This window comes from Symphalangus syndactylus, chromosome 1 (assembly GCF_028878055.3).
Source record: "Symphalangus syndactylus isolate Jambi chromosome 1, NHGRI_mSymSyn1-v2.1_pri, whole genome shotgun sequence".
NCBI lineage: Eukaryota > Metazoa > Chordata > Mammalia > Primates > Hylobatidae > Symphalangus > Symphalangus syndactylus.
This window is the reverse complement of record NC_072423.2, coordinates 47,003,218-47,025,335: the sequence shown is the minus strand read 5'-3', so window position 1 is coordinate 47,025,335 and position 22,118 is coordinate 47,003,218. Positions and strand designations below refer to the sequence as shown.

At 37.2% G+C, this 22,118-nt stretch overlaps 1 protein-coding gene, 1 long non-coding RNA gene and 1 pseudogene across 2 annotated transcripts in view; all 3 read right to left on the bottom strand.

Moving 5' to 3' along the window:
- The window catches only part of LOC129458121 (uncharacterized), a 461,791-nt gene that overhangs the window by 377,421 nt on the left and 62,252 nt on the right, over window positions 1-22,118 (bottom strand). The gene's annotated exons all lie outside the window — the stretch shown is intronic.
- On the bottom strand, window positions 9,507-9,607 carry LOC129461357 (uncharacterized; annotated as a pseudogene).
- LOC129458113 (small ribosomal subunit protein eS27-like) lies at window positions 9,892-10,236 on the bottom strand. The gene has a single exon (XM_055233711.2). The coding sequence runs from the start codon at window positions 10,223-10,225 to the stop codon at window positions 9,971-9,973; it is 255 nt and encodes an 84-aa protein (XP_055089686.1). The 5' UTR covers window positions 10,226-10,236; the 3' UTR covers window positions 9,892-9,970.

Here is a 22,118-nt window from a genome sequence, read left to right as displayed (position 1 = left end):
CTATGATACCATGCTGCCGACAAATAATCACTGTCAATGGACCACTAAATTACCTTCTTTTATCACCCTCCCTCCAAATTTGCAGATGTTTCATTATTACCACCCCCCTTTCATGGGGTGTGGTATTGTAGTCATAGGGATGTTGACAAATGTTCCTGTTCTCCTTCTTCCTACAAGGGGAAGGACTACACTCCTTGCTCCCTTTGGGTTTGAACTTGGCCTGGTGACTTGCCTGAGCCGGTGTGATAGACGAGAAAGCGGATGCCAAAGACTGCTTTGGTGCCTTGTTTTTCCTCCATCAGTCTGGCTCTTAGTATTTCAGATGGTGGAAGCTCTGTGAGTCTGGATTTGAGTAAGTATCACATAGAGTGGGGCCTCAAGCTGGTTTATGAAAGGACAAGGATCAATAAATTAACCTATGTTTCAACTACAGAGTTTGGATGTAGCTGTTTCTACAATGTAACTTAGCCCATCTCATCCGACACAGTGGGCATGCTGAAAATGAGTATATTCATTTGCTGGGGCTGTCATAACAAAATACCACAGATTGAGTGGTTCAAACAGCAGACACCTACTGCTTCATAGTTCTGAAAGATAGAAGTCCAAGATTAAAATGTCTCTAGGGTTGATTTCTTCTGAGGCCTCTCCTATTCTTGCAATTGGTCACATACTCGCTATGTTCTCAGGTGATCTTTCCTCTGTGCAGGAGAATATGTGGTTTCTGTGTGTTTGAATTTCCTTTTTTAAAAGTCAAACTAGATTAGGGCCCACCCCATTATCCTCATTTTAACATAATCACCTCTTTAAAGGCCTTATCTCCAAATGTAGTTGCATTCTGAGTTATTGGGGTTTAGGACTCCAACATATGAAGTTTGAAGCAACACAGTTTCATCCATAACACTGAAAAATATCATAATCTGTTCAAGATGTTGAGAAACATATGAACAAGTGAAGGTAATAGAAGTAATAAATTGGTTTGGTTGTCTGCCCTGGTCTCCAACAGAAAATAGAGCTATGACTGGATAAGTTTTAATTTGGTTTATTGGATTAGTTTTAGGGTTGCTTCCTGCCTATTGCTACTTAAGAAAATGCTGGAGATCAAGAATGAAGCATAAATAGTTTACTGCTCACTAAATATTGGTGAACTCTCCCACATTTCCAAGTCTCCTTGAAATTAGATTGTGTGACTTGCTCTGGTCATAGGACTTCCTTGTGGAGTTATTGGACTTACAGCAGATTTGCATGAGGAAGAAACAATGTTTTATGGGTTAATCCTCTGAGTTCTAAAATAGTTTGCTATTATGGTATATTCCTATCCTATCCTTACCCCAAAAAAGAGTGTACGTGCAATAATGTATGTAGAGTATGTATGGGGCGTGTAGGCAGTGGCAATAGTTTAGGTAAGGGATATGCAATCAGTAGCAATGATAGGCAATGGAAATAACATGAGAACACTGACACTTTAGCAGAGTGGGCTTGCTTTATGTTTATTCTTTTATTTTTTATTTAGGATGGAAGGATTCCAGGAAAAAACCTTCATCTGCTTCACTATTTTACCTAGGGCTGGCCTCAAATACCAACTTAACAGAACCATCTTTTCTCCCTAGACAATTTACACTTCAGAAAAGCATTTGGAACTAAGTTTTCATAAGGTAGAAAGTAATTTAATGTTGAAAAGGTAGGGCCAACCATACATGAATAAATGCATATCCATTGCATATTAATAATGCAATATAATAATCTACCCTTCTCACTTTTAGAAGACTCCTCTGAGCCCTTTCTCAATGTTAAGATGGCTCTGAGCTCCAGGCCAATTCTGACTTTTTTCTCCTTGTTTCTGCGAAGTGTTCAGGAGAGTTACAAGCAGACTCCAGGAAATCCATTTGAAATGGAGCCGCCCTGGCAAAGTTTTCTGAGACTAGAGAATAGTGAAGCAAAATGTTGGTAGCTATATCATGTCTGAAATAGTTGAATGAACAACGGTTGTTTATTCTAGATAAGAAAGAACATAGGGTGAGTATTATTACTGTTTTTCATTATTTCTAAAGTGTCATATATATAAAAGTAATCAAGAAATTACAAAGTAATTTGAGTTTACTGTTAGTTTTTGAAGCAGTAGTCACCTCAACTTTAGGGTTAATGTACATAAACTTATGTATTTGAAGCTAATGTGTTTGATTTAACAATAGAGTTGCCATCTATGATCTCTAAGATTTGTTCATTATTAGTTCAACAAACATTTGACAGATATTGGGTCAAATAAGTTATAAAGTGATGTATTTATAAAGGTCAAATAAGTTAAAGTCCTTTTCCCTCACATATTTGAAACAGCTGACATTCTAGTAAGGGAGACGGATGGATGACCAACAATTCTATACTGGAAGTAGAGACAAGGCATATTAGTTCACAGAGAGCCAGACATTCTCCATAGTCTTGTTGGAGGGTATCTTTGAGAAGGTAACACTTAGCCTGGGATTTCTAAGAAAGACAAAACCAAAGTCAGGCCGTTACAGGCAAAGAATATGCAATGGAACAGACATGGAAAAGAACATGTCTTTTGGTGTGTTCTAACTAGAGAAACGTCAGAAATGCTGTATAGTAAGAGTCCTGTCATGGTTAGAAATCAGGCTGTGAAGATGGAGATGCCAGGACGTGGAAGATTTTTGGATTTTATTCTATAGGCAATGGGAAGCAATGGGAAACCATGGGAAGATCTTAAACCCATGAGGAGCATAATGTAAAGCACAAACCTTTGTACAGTCTCATTCATTTGCAAAGATCCATGATCCCAAGAGAATAATGCACTATCACTTCCTTTTAACTTCCACAGTTCTTGCAGTTCATATCTTAAGAGTGTTTATCTTTCTCGTGCCACAGTACTCTTTAATTTTAGCTTTGAAAATATTTATTTTGTTTTTTAATTATTCCAACAAATGAGTGTCTTTAAGACAGAATTGTGCCCTCTTTATCTTAATATTCCTTACAGTAACTGACATATATATTTGCCTAAACAGATGCTCAAAAAAAGAAATATTGCTAAGACTAGATGACTTGGGCATCCTCCCGGGGGAGAATGCCAGAAAAGAGGCATAAGGCTCCCCTAGTAAAGTCTGAAGATACAACAGGTACTCGAGGAGCATGTAATTTAAGAAAGAATACCTAAGATGAAGAGCAAACCCTGATGCTTTCCACCTGAATTACTCAGCCTCGATTCCCTCATGTGTAATATGGGTAGAATAACTAGAATATTTATCTCATATGGCTTTTGTGAGAATTAGGAGGGATGATATATGTGAAAATGTTACAGGAATTGTGCAATACTATAAACCCGCTAGCAATGTTGGTAACAACAATGATGTCCATCATGAAGATAAGGAATTTTCAAGTAGTCAGACATGCAGAAATGCTCTTCAATCTCATACAGTTCAGATATAAGAACCTATGAAATGAGAACATCCTTCATCATGTTAAGCCCAAATATGTTTGCTATCTAAACTGTGCACTGAATTTGGCTGGTGGTACTCCCTTCCCGTATAGTTTCCATTGGAAAAAATCATTTTGAATATTGAAAACGATAGAATGTGGAGTCAGAACTGCTAGGTGCTGGTGCTGGTTCTGGCTTCATTACTAGCCATATTTTTTTGTTTTCACAGCCATGGGATGGCTAGTATTACAGTTCTGGCTTCCTCTACTGGATTAATTTTCTGGTCAAATAAAAGAATATGAAAACCCACCCCAGCCAGGCACAGTGGCTCATGCCTGTAACGTCAGCAGTTTGGGAGGCCGAGGCAGGTGGATCACCTGAGGTCAGGAGTTTGAGATCAGCCTGGCCAACATGGTGAAACCCTGTTTCTTCTAAAAAAAAAAAAAAAATTCAAAAATTAACTGAGTGTGTTGGCACATGCCTGTAATCCCAGCTACTTGGGAGGCTGAGACAGGAGAATCACTTGAACCCAGGAGGAGGAGGTTGTAGTGAGGTGAGATCACACCATTGCACTCCAGCCTGGGTGACAAGAGCAAAACCCTGTCTCAAAAAAGAAAAAAAAAACCCACCCCTATATTTCCTATATTTATGAAAAGGAACATGCTATCCCCATAGATGTAATACTACTTGGTATAACATACAACACATTCAATGATTTCTAAGGACATTTGCCAAGAAAGGTGAGTTTGGGGAACTCAAAATTATGACCAAGAACTACATCAGCTATGTCCACCTACTCTAAGCCATTTTGTACACACAGAAACTTTATGCATAGAAATGGCTTTCCCAATCACCAGTATAGTAAGAGCAAGGTTACTGCAGCTGTATGGGCACATAAAAAAAGACAGGAAATGAAATGTCAATAGCAAATGTAATGCCTTTCTAATATATGTCCTTCACTTATTGAGACAGTTACCCGGCTGTTCTTCAAAGAGGAATGATTCGTTTATAAACCAGGTATATTCTTTCAGCTCTCGAAAGGAGGAAAAAATGCCTTCATCACATTGTTCTCTCCCACATCACCTGAAAATATATTTCCTGCATTTCTATGACTATATATTTATTTATTCATTCATTCACAACTAATTTCTGGGCACCTAGTACATGCTAGTTACATATGAGAATATGAAGGCTAATCAAGTTGCCCCTGCTCTCAAGCACCTTTCAATATAGTAAGGAAAGCCAGTCATGTAAACAAATCAGGGCAATAAAACATTATAGTTGTTATGACAGAAGTATATGCAGCATACACAGGGAGACACAAAAGGGAAAGTTTAATTCTGCCTGGGGAGAAAGAAAAGACTTTATGAAGGAGGTGATGTTTGATGTGGTTCTTAAAATATGAGTGAATTTACGGGCAGACAACAGGGAGAAAAGCTTTCTTAACTAAATATAATGCGGAAATACAAGTACTGCATTGTAGAATGGGTCAGAGGATAGGATGATCAATTTACTGAGCAACAGAAATATCGTCAAAGAAGGGATATATCTGACACAGGATATCCAGTTAAATATCCAGATATGGAATCCAGAATGCAGGAGGGTGGCCAGGGCTGCATATCACAATGATCCAACTCTGACTCTTCCTTCTGCTGAGCCTTGAGGACAGACAGCCTTTTCCTAGGATGCAGACATTTTTCCTGGTTCTGTAATTGGAGAGGAGTCTTAGTGAAGTCAGTCTTTCGACATGGATCTTGGCCCTCTGACTTTGCTTCTGTCATCAGATCCTGCAGCCTTCGGGACTGTGATTCTGCACTGACAAGTGTTCTATCCTCCTCTAGGGCATGTGCCTCTATCTACCTGGTGTCACAAAGTTTGCATCCAGGTAAATAGTCACTATTACAGGAACAGAAATAGGGTCTTGTGTGGCATTCTTTTAGAATGGTTGGAAGGCAGCATTACACCATGGTTAAGGGTATGGAGTCAAGCAATAGGCACCTCGTATTCAAACCCTAGGTGTGGGATCAAGGGTAGCATCCTTCGCCTTCCTATGCCCTAATTTTTTTATCTATAAAAGGGGAATAATAATAGTTTTTCTTTTATAGAGTTTTCCATGAGGCATATAATGTGATAAATATTAACTTCTGTCATTATTCATGTAACTAGGTAAAGATGGTGAGATCTTTGTCCCTAGAACACAGATAACTGGATCAAGGCTACTCTTCCTGGAAACCTCATGTATGCCACCTGCCCAACCATTTCAATGGACATATTATGAAGACTACATAGGAGACTTTGATTTGGACTTTCCTAAATGGTTAGTTTAGGTTTTGATCTAAACATTTTGATGTTCATGCACGTAGAAGCAAAAGTAAGTGGCCTATTTTAAATACTGGTCAAAGCCTTTTTTATTATTCTTAAAAAAAAAAACCCTCATGACATTAAATTTCTTCAAATCTACATATAAAAGTAGTGACCGCTCTCTCATAGATAAATATAAAAGTCCAAGCATGTAAATGCATTAGCTAAAATAAGTATTTGATCCTTTCAACCAAAGCCCATTTTCCCTTCCATCCAGAAAGCCTTGAAGTGTGAGTATTACATTACTTGCAGATTTCTATGTAGGCAGGAGATAAATAGTCTGCTTCTGTAATTAATAACTATTAAAGCTGTTTGACTGATCATATCTTTGGGCTCCTGAAATCTCTTCTGTGCAGGTGTGCATTAATGGAATTCATTAAATTCATATATTTCAACAGATAGTAATTTACGATCTTTTATAAGGTCTGTCAGGAGGCGCAGCAGGAGATACAGGACTGTCTCAGGGCATTACAGAGAAAACCGGGCTCCCTCCCTCAGAAATGGCTAGCCTTTGAGTACTAAATACGAATGTCAGTGCAATAGGTAGTCACATTATGTGCGTTCTATGACATTTGCTATCTGAAAGTATGTAAGATAAGCTTTTCATCACTGGCGAAACTCTGAACAGGGCTGAACGATTTTCAGAGACACTGAAGGAAAAGTGTGTGGGAGTTCTAACCACTTTATATTTGCCATAAAAAAGGAGAACTTGGGAACAGACCAAGACTCTGGGAAAGTAATGAGTTTTCCCAGGGATGAGTCATCCTCCCAAGCTCACTAAATGGGGCAGCCTCTCCATTCTGACCAGTGCTTTCAAGGCAAATAGAAATCAGCCTTGATTTCTGTCATGTCCCACCCTCGGCTCAGCCCAAAGAGAACTGCTGTCCTATCAGAGACAGGGTGTCCCTTGGGCATGGCCAAGTTTCTGAATGGGCAAAGCCATCAGCCACTTTCCTCAGGGGATCCCAGGATGCCAGGGCCACATTTAGGAGGTCAAATGCTACTAGAGGGACTTTCATAATTAATTTAAAACTGAAAACAAGCCTGAGAGAACCAGTAAAGGTATTATGTAATTATCAGCTAACATCTAAGGGGATGATTAGAGGTAAATGAGAGGCAATGTGAGGTAGGAAGTTGTCCTGAGCCACCAGGGACCGGATGAAGAGAATGAGTTGGGAAAATTAAAAAGTAACAACCTTAAAAGGTCCCTTTCATATTTTATAAATGGAGTAAAATGTTCTTCAGTGGTTTTGAAAGGGGAAGAGGGTTGAGTTGAAGTCAAAGTCGATATTGCAATGAATGCTCCTGTTTATGCAATGCTCTTACCATTCAAAGAATTCTTAGAACAGTTAGATGAGGTTGGCAGGCCCCCTTTTAAAGGAGATAACTGAGCCCTATCCCTATTCTTAAGCTAATTTATGTCTTCCACAGTACAGTTGTGGTTTTCTGAGTTTATCCTATTCTGGAGTTTCCTAAGGAAATACAGACAGAGGCATCTGCTTTCAGGGACCATCTAAAAAATCGCCAACACCAGGACCACCGGCCAGATCCAAAATGTGAGAATGTGAGAGCCCTCACCAGGTGGGGCAGGGGGGGTATGTTTTCTTTTATTTTGTTTTGCTTGTCTTTGGTCAAAAAATATATATTTTTAATGTATTATATGGGCATATATACACATACGTATATTATGTATATATATAATGTGTATATATCTTATGGACAATATTTACTACATGGTTAATTAGGAAAGTCATTTACCTTTTCAAATGCATCATTTTCTAAACGAAACTACCATAAAGATATCTGTAGATTATCCATCCCAACACATTTCTGGTCTAAATCATTAAACATGAGACTGTTCGAAATATAACTTTTGCACAAATATGGAATAGATCTATGACGTAGAGCTAAGCAAACTAATATACCCATATTCTGGCTAGGTGATCATCAGAATATGGGTATAGTAGTTTGGTTAGCTCTAGTTGTAGATCTATTAGATAGATCCTTCTGTTTTTTGAATTGTATATTATCTTTTAAATTGAGGTATAATTTACATCCAATAAAATACAGTGTAAAGTTCAATTAAGTATATAGTTCAGTGAATTTTGAGAAATGTATACACCCACATAATCAGTCCCCAATGAAGATATATAATGTATTCATCACCCTAGAGCATTCCCTTCCCACCCTTTACCGTTATATCCCACTCCAAACCATCTCTGAGGCAACTGCTGCTTTGATTTCTGTAATGTCATATAAAGAGAACCATAAAGTATGTTCTATGTTCTCTTTTATGTCTGGCTTCTTTCACACAACATAACATTTCTGAATCCATGTTAGGCTATGTATCAGTAGCTTCTTCCTTTTTTCATTAAAGAGTACATATTGCATTGTCATACCACAACTTGGAACTATTCACTGGTTCATGAATATTTGCAATTTTTTTATGTTTGGTTATGAACAAAACTGCAATCAACATTCTTATATATAAATGTTTTTGTGGGCATGTTTTCATTTCTCTTGTGTAAATACATAAGACAGGAATCTCTAGGCCATATGATAACTATAGGTTTAATTTTATAAGAAACTGACAAATTGTTGTCCAAAGTGGTTGTACCTTTTTAAATGGACACTTAATAGTCACATATGTTTATGGTGTACACAGTGATATTTTGATATATATAATGTGTAATGATCAAATTAGAGTAATTAGCATATCCCCCACCTAAAACATTTATCTTTTCTAGGTGTTAGGAACACTCAAAATCCTCACTTCCTAACTATTAAAATTACATATACAAAAGAAATTAGACAAGCATGGCAGCATGTGCCTGTAGTCCCAGCTACTCGGGAGGCTGAGGCAGAATTGCTTGAACCTGGGAGGCGGAGGTTGCAGTGAGCTGATATTGCGCCACTGGATTCCAGCCTGGGTGACAGAGTGAGACTCTGTCTCTACAGGAAAAAAAAAAAAAAAAAAAAAAAAAAAAAAATATATATATATATATATATATATATAAAAAATAAATTGGTGTTAGTCACCCTACCATGTTTTAGAAGACTAGAACTTATTTCTCCTGTCTAGCTGAAATTTTGTTTCCATTAACCAACCTCTCCATATCTCCTGACCCAACCCTTCCTAGCTTTTAATAACCATCATTCTAGACTCTGGGCCAGGCACAATGGATCATGCTTGTAATCCCAGCACTTTGGGAGGCTGAGGCAGGTGGATAACAAGGTCAGGAGTTCGAGACCAGCCTGGCCAGCATGGTGAAACCCCGTCTCTACTAAAAATACAAAAATTAGCCAGACATGGTGGAGGGCGCCTGTAATCCCAGCTACCCGGGAGGCTGAGGCAGGAGAACTGCTTGAACCCGGGAGGCGGAGGTTGCAGTGAGCCGAGATTGCGCCACTGCACTCCAGCCTGGGTGCCAGAGTGAGACTGTCTCAAAAAATAAATAAATAAATAAATAACCATTATTCTAGACTCTACTTCTATGAAATCAACTTTTTAAGCTTCTCTATGTGAGGGAAAACGTGATATTTACCTTTCTGTGCCTGAATTATTTTACTTAACATAATATCTTCCATGCTCATCCATATTGCTGCAAATGACTGAATTTCATTCTTTTGTATGACTAAATAGTATTCCATCGTGTACATATTACCACATTTTATCTATTCCTCTGCTGATGAACACTTAGTTTGATTCCGTATCTTGGCTAAAACTATGGAATACTTTATAAATTTGTGTGTCATCCTTGGACAGTGGCCATACTAATCTTTTCTGTATTTTTCTTTTTTTTTTTTTGAGATGGTGTCTCATTCTGTTGCCCCGGCTGGAGTGCAGTGGCGCAATCTTGGCTCACTGCAACCTCTGCCTCCCAGGTACAAGCGATCCTCCTGCCTCAGCTTCCTGAGTAGCTAGGATTACAGGTGCACACCACCACACCTGGCAACATTTTGTATTTTTAGTAGAGATGGGGTTTCACCATGTTGGTCAGGTTGGTCTTGAACTCCTGACCTCGTGATCCACCTGCCTCGGCCTCCCAAAGTGCTGGGATTACAGGCCTGAGCCACTGTGCCCAGCCTTCTGTATTGTTTTTGTTGTTGTTGTTAGTTTTTTTCTTTTTTATCCAAAATGCGTTTATTGAGATGGTTTCCCACTCATCTTGATTCAGAGTGATTTTAGTGCTGCTTCCTCCTGAAGGAACATCCTTCTGTAAGCCTTGCTTTTCCTCCCGTAGGCTGGCAGAGGACAGTGGAGTAGCCAACACACAAAACTACCGTTTGTGCATGGCTAAAGACTGTGGTGATTTTATAGCATCCTGGGCATTTCACATCCATGAAGTAGGAATTGGGGCTCTGCACCAGGTGTTTCTTCTTGTGTTTCCTCTTCTCCTCTTCTGAAGAGGGATGAAGGAGATCCTTTGTGAGAGGCATGTTCTCGTGTGGGTAGGTCATCACCGCTGGAAAGGTTCTGTATTGTTTTATTTTCAGTATATGTGCTGCTGAAGTAAGCACTAACCTTTTTATTGCCTTCATCATATTTTCAAATACTTCCAGGAATTAATATTACAGGCAAGATTAATCAGTGTTAACTACTGATAGTAGAATAATGATTCAATTTAAATCTTTCAAATAGTAATTTGCCAAATAAATATTCAGGATATCTTGTAATAGCTAAGTTTACAAAGAAAAGTAAGACATAGTCCTTGCTCTTGAGAAACTTATGATGTATTAAGAAAAACTAGAAGCCAATATGGTAAACGATAATGAATGTGCATAAACCAGTGTGGGGATATAAGGCGGTCACAAAGATCTTCACAAGGCTCAAGCTGGGCTTGAGTCCTGAGGACATCTGAGCCTTGAAGAGGTCTTTAACTCACTCAACATGTATTCATTAGGTGCCAATTATGTTCAGATGCTCAGTAAATGGAATTGCATTTTGTAAGGCGGGAGACTCAAGGTCAAAGCAGGAAGATTGTATCCAATCTGGAGCCAGCAAATTGACAGGGAGAGAGAAGGGAATCAATAATTGCTTCACACCTATTGTCTACTGGGTGCTTAATCTCTCAGCAGGTCTAGTTCAAGATTTTTATTCCCACATTACAGATGACAAACCTGAGTTTCAGAGAGGTTACTTTGCTTGCCCAGGTTCATAGAGCATGCACGACGCAGAGCTGGAGTGTCAATGCATCTGGTGTCCTTGCAGAGTCCACTCTCAGGGCAGCTGCCTTTTTGTACAGGCATAGAAACAGAGTAAAAGAAGATGAAGAGAGAATGAGGGAGGCCATCAATGGCAATGTGATTTTAGTGGCTGAGGTTATGTTATGCGTTAGCTAGAAATGGAAGCCACAGGGGCCTTGAGACAGAATGTAAAGAGCATTGGCTTTAAAATCAGAATTGCCTGAGTTCATATCCTGACTCATTCACTGAGTAGCTTGACCTTCGTTGACTATAAGCTTAATCAGAGGTCATCAGGGATAATAATATCCATTGCAGCATTGTATACCAACGTCTAGTGTTTATTTTAAGTAAATATAACACTTAGTACTTGCTTGGCCAATATTACTTCAACTTTCTGTTTTGCTCATCAAAGGAACAGCTATTTCATAATGTTGTAGAGCAGAAAAGAAAATTCATATGTGTCAAATAAAAAGTAGTTATATTTATTTAAATAATGATCACGTCATTGGCCAAATTCTAAATGCAAGGAATTCATAGCACTGGCTTTTGTCCTGTGTGGACTCTGTCTTGCTTCTTCTCCTGCATTTTTGTGTTGCTTTTTTTTGGACATTGTGACAGCATTCTAAATCCAAAAGCCCATCCACATCCACCCATCACCTCCTTTTATAATGCTTATTGGTTTGGGTTTTGAGATATCTTTCATGAGCCATACTTACATTACCTATGAAATTTCCTACAATTGCATGTAGATCACTGTTTCTTATTATTTTGCATGAAGTTTAGCTGACTCGAACCTGCTTTAGAAATGTACATTTACTCCCAAATTCACTTGCTTTGCAATGCTTGAGATGGGTTGACCTAAAAACCTTGGCTACAATTGAGAGCACCTGCCAGTTCCACAGGCGCAATAATCAGAAGTGGTTTCTGACACTGAGCAATGCTGTGGTCACACAGGGACTACCTGGAACATTGAGACAATTACCTTAAGATCAAGGCCCCTAAACCAAAAGAAGAGAAAAAAAAAGTTTGTTTGTTTTTCAATTGCTGGTTTGTTGTTTACAATCAGATTAAATATCCACTTTTTGCATAACCCATGGATAGACTAAATGGTGAATCTTAAAGACAATAATCAAAAGGGCAACATTATGGAGAACTCCTGTAAGGTAAGTCTAGAAACTAGAGTAAAAATGAACTGAGTGGTATTTCTAAGAGATTGACTCAAAAAAAAAAAAAAAAAGCTGGTAGACTCAAAACCAAAAGAGCAGAACCATCCAATTGGAGAATTTTTTAAGTGAGATGTAATTTCGTAGGTGACAGTAAAAACCAGACTGGACATGGCAGTAGCAAATGCACTCTAAGGAACAATTTTGATGGTAGGAACAAGTTGGCCTTATTGCCCTAATGGATCATCCCTTTCTCTATCTGCTGTGATATGAGAGCTGATGAGATCCTGCCTGAGGCAGCGGGACTGTCTCAACACAGACTGTCTCTCCATTCACAGGGGTAAGCACTTTACTGGGAGATTTAAAGTGAAATTTAGAATTACAGGGAAGTACCTAGGAAACGGATATTTTTTTCTTCAGTGAACTCTTGAGAGGGCTTGTCAGTAAAGTTCAAGCAAGCAGGTGTGCCGAAAATTGCTTTAAAACCAAACAGACAGTAGGAGGCATGCATATGCCAGAAATCATAGCCCCCGTGAGAGAGACAAGCCTATTTTTCAGCAGCAGCAGCTGTTGGTGCATCTGCAGACAGGTTGTTGTCAGGAGTGTTGAGCAGAGAAATTTCAGGAGAAAGGTGCACATGAGAAGAGAAGAGGCGTGAGGTCTCTGGTGTATGAGATTCAGCAAAGAAACTTGGGTGATGCACTGAGTCCTGGGCTCGCATTGTTAGAATTTAGAATTTCATCTGAGACTGGGAGGCTGGACGAAAGTGGCAGTCAGACTTTAGATTGGAGTTTGTTAAATCCTGAGCAATAAAAATTGTAGTTCACTCTAATGAAACTTCCTGGGAAGAGTATTAGTATTAAACAGGGAGACTCTCTCCCCAGAAATAATGCTAAATCACAGTCACAAATACTTGCAAGTCCAGTTCAGCACAAGCCAGAACCTGATTGCACTTTTTAAATTAAATTCATTCTTACCGCTTTGGCAGTTGCCATTTTCTGAAATTAATAGGAATAGAATGCATGAATCAAAGGGCTAAGGGTGACCATACTGTGTTAGAGGGTACAGAGGTGAAGGCGACAAAGGTGGGTGGGCATGCAGAGGTAAGGGTGGCCATATCTTTATTAAGCATTTACTTCAAGGGAGTAGATCGATGAAAAGGGCTAGGACTCTAACATAATCAGAATTTTACAAAATTGTTGGGGACGTTAAGGCTCAAAATAACAATCTGTATTTTACTATAGAAAAATTTAACTGTTTCTTTTAATGTCTCTTAGCATCATAAGGACCCCAAATTATCTTACATCCTTTATGTGACTCAATATGCCTGCTAGCAAATTGCTGATCACCAGGCAGGTGCTCACTTCTTACCTTTTAAAGTATATGGTAATATTAAAAGTAAGTCTTAAAGGATCCTAATTCATTAATAATAGCCATCTTTATTCCACAAGCCTCAATGTGAATTATTTATTGAAATTTATTAAGTGAATCACTTATTCATGAATTTAGCAACTATTTGTTAAGCTGTCTCACTATGTGCCAAGTGGTTACTTTTTGGACACCGAGATTAGAAGCATTTGATTGCTACCCTCAAGGAGTTCACTTTAGAATCAATGAAAGAAGGAACAACATGACATTTGTGACAAAATCAAAATACAGAGGAGTAAGTGCCACAGTATCTGCACTTGTCCAACATGAACGAGGCTTCTAGACCTCAGCCTGGGGATTGAGATTAGAAACACTGTCAGGAAGAGGAGCTGCTGGCATTGACCTTTGGGAAATGAGTGATGATTAGCCAAGTGGCCATGGTTGGGTAGGGTATACCAAACGGGAACAACATGGACACAAGCAGAGGACAGACAGAACATAAACAATTAGGGAACTGAATACAGATCAAGAGAATCAAAAAGAGAGGTAAGTAGAAAAATCATAGTTTGAGAGGAGTTTGCAGAAACAAGGCCAGAAGCTAATATAGGTAACACTAAGGTACATGACAGTGATTAGAATCCACCAGAAAATTTTGAATAGTAGTAATGTTAACAGATTGCAGTTCAGAAAGAATTTTGGTGATATTGTGGAGGATGGATTCAACTGAGATGAAGCTGGAGGCATGAAGGCAGTTTAGGAAATTATTACAGTGGTCCAGTGAGCAATAACAAAAGTCTGCGCTAAAGGAGAGGTAGGTAGATGGGGACTTGAGAGACTTAGGAAATAATGTTTGTAAGATACGGAGTGTGAGAGGATAGAGGTGTGTGGGGAAGAAAGGATAGAACCTGGAAACATTCTTTCAAGCACATTAAAAATGTCAACCTATTTAATACCGTAAGAGTCATATTAGTTAAGAAATAATGCATGTCTATACTACAGATGTGGAAATGGACACAAACCCAGGTATTGTCCTATGCTCATCAGAACACCTTGTTGTAGCCTCTTGTTGCAGATCAGAGTATCCCTTTGCAGCAAATGGAAGAATCAGAATTAGAGCCAGCATCCTGTTCTTTCAAGCACCCTATCTTGGATACAGCAATTAGAAACAGGTGAAACAAAGGATGGGGGTTACATTCTGTAAAAACCTTGTTGCCCTAACCAGACAACAGGAGAAACAATGCTACAGAGAAAAACAGATTTCAGTCCAGATGGCAAGGTGAGTCAATGCATACCTCATCCTCTCTCCCTTTGACATTGTAACTATCATGGCCACATGTTTATCGTAGCCAGTGGCCTTGGAACATGGTTACTTACAATGGCGGTTTTCAAAGACAAAATTAAACCAAATGAGAAAAGGCAACATCCGAAGCACAGTTGCTGAATGTTTTCAAATTGAAGAAATTCAAGCTCAAGTCTAAAAACTGAAAGTTCATGAAAAATAAAAAATGGGATATAAAAAAGGGAATTGACCCCTAGACAGATAATAGTAAAAATAATGAATATCAAAGTTTAAAAAGACCAGCAAAATAAAGCAGATATTATACACAGAGACTGCAATAGGACGGAGAACAGGCTTTTCATTGCCTGTGGGAGATGCCACACAATAATGAGTAATAATGTTGAATGGGTGAATGAAAAACACTCATCAGTCTACAGTTGTATAACCAGCATTATTTAAAAATTAACAAAATAGCTACGTTTTGTCTTACGCAAATACTGAGTGAACTACACATCGGCCAGGCACGGTGGCTCACACCTGTAATCCCAACACTTTGGGAAGCCGAGGCATGTGGATCACCTGAGGTGAGGAGTTCGAGACCAGCGTGGCCAACATGGCAAAACCCTGTCTCTACTAAAAATACAAAAATTAGCCGGGCGTGGTGGTGGGTGCCTGTAATCCCAGCTCCTCGGGAGGCTGAGGCAGGAGAATCGCTTGGACCCAGGAGGCACAGGTTGCAGTGAGCCAAGATCGCACCACTGCACTTCAGCCTGGGCAACAGAATGAGACTCCTTCAAAAAACAAACAAACAAACAAACAAAACAAACTACACATAGGTCTTCAAGGAAATCTCAAGTGAAGAATGAACTTTAGCAAGGGGCAAAGTAATATCCTAAAAAAATGGTAAATATTGACATAGATATGTTGTAAATTATTTAAGATATAAGAAACAAGGAGCTGGGAGCAGTGGCTCACACCTGTAATCCCAGCACTTTGAGAGGCCGAGGCAGGTGGATCACCTGAGGTGAAGAGTTCGAGACCAGCCTGGCCACCATGGTGAAACCCTGTCTCTACTAAAAATAGAAAAATTAGGTGGGCATGGTGTTGGGTGCCTGTAATCCCGGCTACTCAGGAGGCTGAGGCAGGAGAATTGCTTGAACCCGGGAAGTGGAGGTTGTAGTGAGCAGAGACACTGCACTCCAGCCTGGGCAGCAGGGCAAGATTCTATCTTAAAAAAAAAAAAAAAAAAACCAACCAAATAAACAAAAAACTACACATAGGTCTTTAAGGAAATCTCAAGTGAAGAATGAACTTTAGCAAGGGGTAAGGTGAGATCGTACAAAAATGGTAAATATTGACATAGATATGTTGTAAATTATTTAACTTTATGGTATAAGTAGCTGGGAGCAGTTGCTCATGCCTGTAATCCCAGCGCTTTGGGAGGCGAAGGCAGGCAGATCACTTGAGGTCAGGAGTTTGAGACCAGCCTGGCCAACATGATGAAACCTCATCTCTACTAAAAGTACAAAAACTAGCAGGTGTGGTGGCAGGCACTTGTAGTCCCAGCTGCTTGGCAGGTTGAGGCAGGAGAATCGCTTGAAGCCAGGAGGCAGAGGTTGCAGTGACCTGAGATCTCGCCACTGCACTCCAGCCTGGGTGACAGAGCGAGACTCCGCCTCAAAAAAAAAAAAAAGATGTAAGAAATAAGTAATACTATATTGCATATTTTAAAAGACAGAACTGAGGCTCTAGATTAAAAACAATAAGAATATTTGGGAGATTTTTTTCAATCTGTTATTAAAACATAAGACTGTCCATGTATTTTGAAAGAGAAACCAATAATAAATTAGATTGTTAATAAAGAGTTATTGAGGCAAGAGAATAGGGTCTGGAGGCAGGGAACTTAAGGCCAATTCGTGCTGATTTCCTAAAGCTGAATAAAAGGAAAACACCAAGGTCTAGGGGGCAGAGAATGTATGGCCAATTAACACCGACTTCCTAAAGCTCAACCAAAAGGAAAAACCCCATCTCCCCCTGCCCAAGTAACAAAGGATCAAAGGCTACTCTCTCTGCAACCCTCCCCCTTCCACCACATCGCAGAGGGAATGGGAAAGTGTCCTGGATTGGCAGCAGGCCAAGGATAAGCCATCCCTTCATCTGCATAGGGCACCAATTCACCTCAGTCTTTAATTAGCCATGGACCAAATCCTTTATCCAGATAAGGGGCAGCCCACAGGGACCTCAAAAGGAGTATTTAAAAACCAGAAAACTTTGTACCCAGGCCCTTTGAGCTGCAGGCTAGGGCCTACTCCCACCCTGTGGAGTACTTTTTTCCTTCCTGCTTTTCCTGCTTCCTTCTTCCTGTTACTTTGTGCATTTTGTTCAATCCTTTGTTCAAAACACCAACGACCTGGACAACTCTCACTCACGATCTTCCTTCCAGTAACATTATAATCTATGTATAATGTAACTATATATTTATGGCTAAACACTAGAAATAAAAAAATATAATGCAGTGCTTCCAAATCAGAAGAAGAAAAACAAAGGAAATAAACAAAATTCTGATAATTAAATAAATATTGAAAGGAAAATAAAAATGTAAAAAAGAAAAATATTATAAACAGAAAACACTAGGTATGGTAGAAATATTTCAAATACATCAAGAACTCCAATAAATATAAAGAAATTAAGCTTTCTTATTAATATCAGAAAATGTGATAGAGTCTTAAAATCGTTATTATGCTGTTTTAAAAGATACTTTAAAACAGGGGCCAGGCACGGTGGCTCACGCCTGTAATCCCAGCACTTTGGGAGGCCGAGGCGGGCGGATCACGAGGTCAGGAGATCAAGACCGTCCTGGCTAACATGGTGAAACCTCATCTCTACTAAAAATACAAAAAATTAGCCGGGCATGGTGGTGGGCACCTGTAGTCCCAGCTACTCGGGAAGCTAAGGCAGGAGAATGATGTGAACCCTGGAGGCAGAGCTTGCAGTGAGCTGAGATCATGCCACTGCACTCCAGCCTGGGCAACCAAGCGAGACTCCATCTCAAAAAAAGAAAAAAAGAATACATTAAAACAAAATGACATAGAATTATTAAAAATGAGAAAAAGAGTAAAAATAAAACAGATAATATGAAAGACAATAACCAAAGGAATGCTTTATAACAATATAGTAACATTAATGTCATACAACATATGTCATACAGCAGAGAGTAGTGATATAGTGATAAAAGGAGCAATTCTGATAATATATAACAACTGTAGGCATGAATACTCTTTGTCAAAATATATGAAGCAAAAATATAATTAGAAAAATAAATTTTTATACCAAATATTTTAATATATATATTTAGATACTCAAAGATCAAGCAGATAAAAAGTCAACATCTAAATGACTAAAATAAACATATTAACAAATTTGAATATACCCATCTACCTCTGTCAATTTCAAAATTTTTTAATAAATATTTGTAAAACTCTATGCTGATAAAATAGACTTCTTCAAATATACATGGGACACTTTTTAAAAATTTGATTACATTCTAAGGAGGAAAAGAAGTTTCTATACATTTTATTATATTTATTTTATTTTATTTTGTTTTATTTTTTATTTATTTTATTTTATTTTATTTTATTATTTATTTATTTTGAGACAAGGTCTTGCTCTGTTACCTGCGCTGGAGTGCAGTGGTGTGATCTCAGCTCACTGCAGCCTCAATCTCCTGGGTGCAGGTGATCCTCCTACCTCAGCCTCCCTAATAGTTGGGACCACGGGTGTGTGCCACCATGCCTGACTCATTTTTGTGTTTTTTGTAGAGACAGAGTTTCACCATGTTGCTTAGGCTGGTCTTGAACTCCTGAGCTTAAACAATCCGCCCACCTCGGCATCCCAAAGTGCTAGGGTAACAGGCATGTGCCACTGTACTCGGCCTATGTTTTAAATAATTAATGTCATATCAGCCATATTTTCTGACAGCATCTTAATAAGTTTAGCTATGAACAATGTAAAATTGGATAATGAAGAAAGTTTAGAATGTTTTAAGTGTATAAACCTATATAAGTTCTGAATTAAAGGAAAAATGGAAATAAAAGTATTTAGAAGTAATTAGCAAATAAATCAATAAACAAACTTTTTGAGCTATAATGGTATTTAAATTTAAATATAAATGTAAATATATGGTTCCAAACTCTCTGTTTAATATAAACAAAGATTGGCAATTTACGAATAAACTTTTAACTGATAAAGCCAGAAAAATAATAGAATTAATACAAACAGTAAAAGGGAGAAAAATAATGATTAAAGCATATACAAATGAAATGGGAAACAAAAAACCTCAACAATATCATAAATAATAAAATTGAGTTTTTTCCTATAAACAATTAACAAAAGGATTAACCAAGGATTTTAAAACTCTAGCAAGGCTGTTCAAGAAATAAAAAATTGCTCAACTAAATAATATTACAAATAAAAAGAACTATAAATAGAGTATTAATTTTGTAAAATCATAGTTTAAAACTATGAACAACTTTATACCAATACATTTGGTGAAAAATGAAACGGACAATCTGAAAGAAACATATAAACTGCAAAAATAAATTCAAAGAGACAGAGTAAATAAAATCAATGTATTACAGACTATGGAAATAACAATCAATAATTCCCTCTTCCTTTTTTCACTGCCCAATTTTATACGTATTATACTCAGATTGATTTACAGGCATATGTAAGCCATGTCTTACGGGGATACCCAATTTGTTTTATAAAGACAGGAGAACTTCTATTAAGATTGAGTGAGAAAAAATGTAGGAAACTATGACGATTGACCAATGTTACCATGAACATGAATATAAAATTTAAAAAGCAATAAAAACTTAAAAACTGCATTTAGCATCATAATAAAAGAACTAGGGTTTATACAAAGTAATACAATGATGGTTTAATGTAAGAAAACCTACTGTTCTTTATGAACAGATTAAAGAGCAATGATATTAAGAATATCTCAATAGATGCAGAGAACAAATTGAATCAAATAAGCACTTATCGATGATAAACAAAAAGTTAACAGTAACCTGAGAATAGAAGAGCATATCGTTAAGTTGATAAAGAATAGCTAATGAATTGGCAAATTAAACAGATGACTTAAAACTTAATGATAAAGCCATATTGGTTGCAAAGAACAGTCTGTTATAATCTGTGAATGAGCATGAGCAGCAACATTGCTCTAGACAAGATTTATCTTAAAAAAACTATGATTTTTTTAACAGCCTTACACATTGGCAATCATGCATCTGTAAAGTAACGACAAAAGATACCATTAAAATGACAACAATAGGGGCCGGGCTCGGTGGCTCACGCTTGTAATCCCAGCACTTTGGGAGGCCGAGGCGGGTGGATCACGAGGTCAGGAGATCGAGACCACCGTGAAACCCCGTCTCTACTAAAAATACAAAAAAAAAAAAAGACAACAATAGTGAAAAGGCACTTACAAATAAATCTAACAAAAGATATCATAAATGACATATGAAAATTTAGGAAACATTTACAATTTTGAAGAACTTCGAATAAGATTTTGTTAATTGAATAAAATATATTGGTTTTAACTGTAATTTCATATGTTTAATCTAATTACAAATAAAATTGTAAAAGAATGTTTTGAAGACCTTGACCCATGAATTATTTGGAAGGATAAAGGACAAGGAATACTCTAGAAGAAAAAGAAAGAAGGAGCTTGAATAAAAACTTGTCTTATTATTTAACAAGATTTATTAAAACACTGTAATGCTGGAGCAGTGGAGACATATTATAACGATGATGCAGAATGGAAAAACAATCTTAGACTCACTTGTATGTGAAAATTTGATGCATGACAAAAAAGGTATTAAAAGCCAGTGGGAGACAATGTAGCAAATATTGTTTGGAAAATAGCAATTCACTGGTAAAAAATAAATATAGATCCCTGAGTTACAAAATAGACCTAAATCAATTTCACATGGAAAAGGCCTATGTGCTAAAAGCTGAACTTAGAAACTTTCAGAAGAAAATACAGGGAAAATTTTACTATACTAAAAATTTTAAGAACATCTTTAAGAAGATATAAAAAACACAACTAGAGATGTATAAAATTAAAGCTTCATATAAAAAATACATTTCAAATAAAATTAAAACCACATATTAGAAAAAATACTGACAGCGAATATATGACATTAGCTTACAATGCAAGATATATAATTTATACCTATAAGTCAATCAGAAAAATAAATGTACAATAGAAAAATGAGAAAGGATCTGAACACAAAGTTCCACAAAGAACAAAAGCAAATGTCTAACATTAAAAACATATTGGACCTCACCCTTTATGAGGAAAATGCCAATTAAAACAATGTGATTATTTGATTACTTGAAAGCCATTAGATTGATAGAATTTTAAAAGGTGACAACTTCAAGTGTTTGGATGGCTGTGGGTAAATGGGAACAATAATAGTGACATGTTGAAATATAAACTGGTAAAGCTATCTTGGAAAGCAATTTACCAATATATAGGAAAAGTAAAATCACACATGCTCTATGACCTGCCATTCGATTTCTATACCTACATGATTTAAAAAAATTATGCAGTTATACAAGGAATGATGTGAAATTATATTTATTTCACTATTGTTAATAACAGCAAAAAATTATGTCCATATAATTTCCAATCACTAGTATAGGTAAATGTTTACTCTTTTAATCGATTACTTACCAACAGTTAAAACAAATCAACTAAATATAATGAGCAAAAATGCAATTGCAAAAGAACATGTAAGTGATTTCTGCAATTTACTCTGAGATGCATCCAAAAACGAATATGTATTAATGAGTGTGTAATAAAGCCAGAACAGCAAAATGTTGATAAGTCTAAGTAAAAGGTATATAGGTGCTCACTGTAAAATTCTTTCAAACTTGTTGTGTATATAAATATTTTAAATATAGTTGAATTTGATAATATACTATAAATACTCATAAATTATATTATTTGCAGAATGATACATTAATAATAAAATTGTAAAAACATGCATGGAAACGATACATATTAACTTCAGAGTAACGGTTACATCTAGGGAATGAGAGAAGGAAAGGGATGAAAGGTGATGACTTACTCTATCAGTCATGTTTCCTAGTATTAAAGAAAGAAAACGTAAGGAAGAGAGAAATCTAAAATACAGCAAAAAGATTTCCATGTGTTAATACCAAGTTGTTCATTCAGAGATATAGTTTATTACTTTTGTACATACTTCTATCTAATTGAAATATTGCCTGATTAAAACTCTTATAAATATCAAAATACAATGAACAA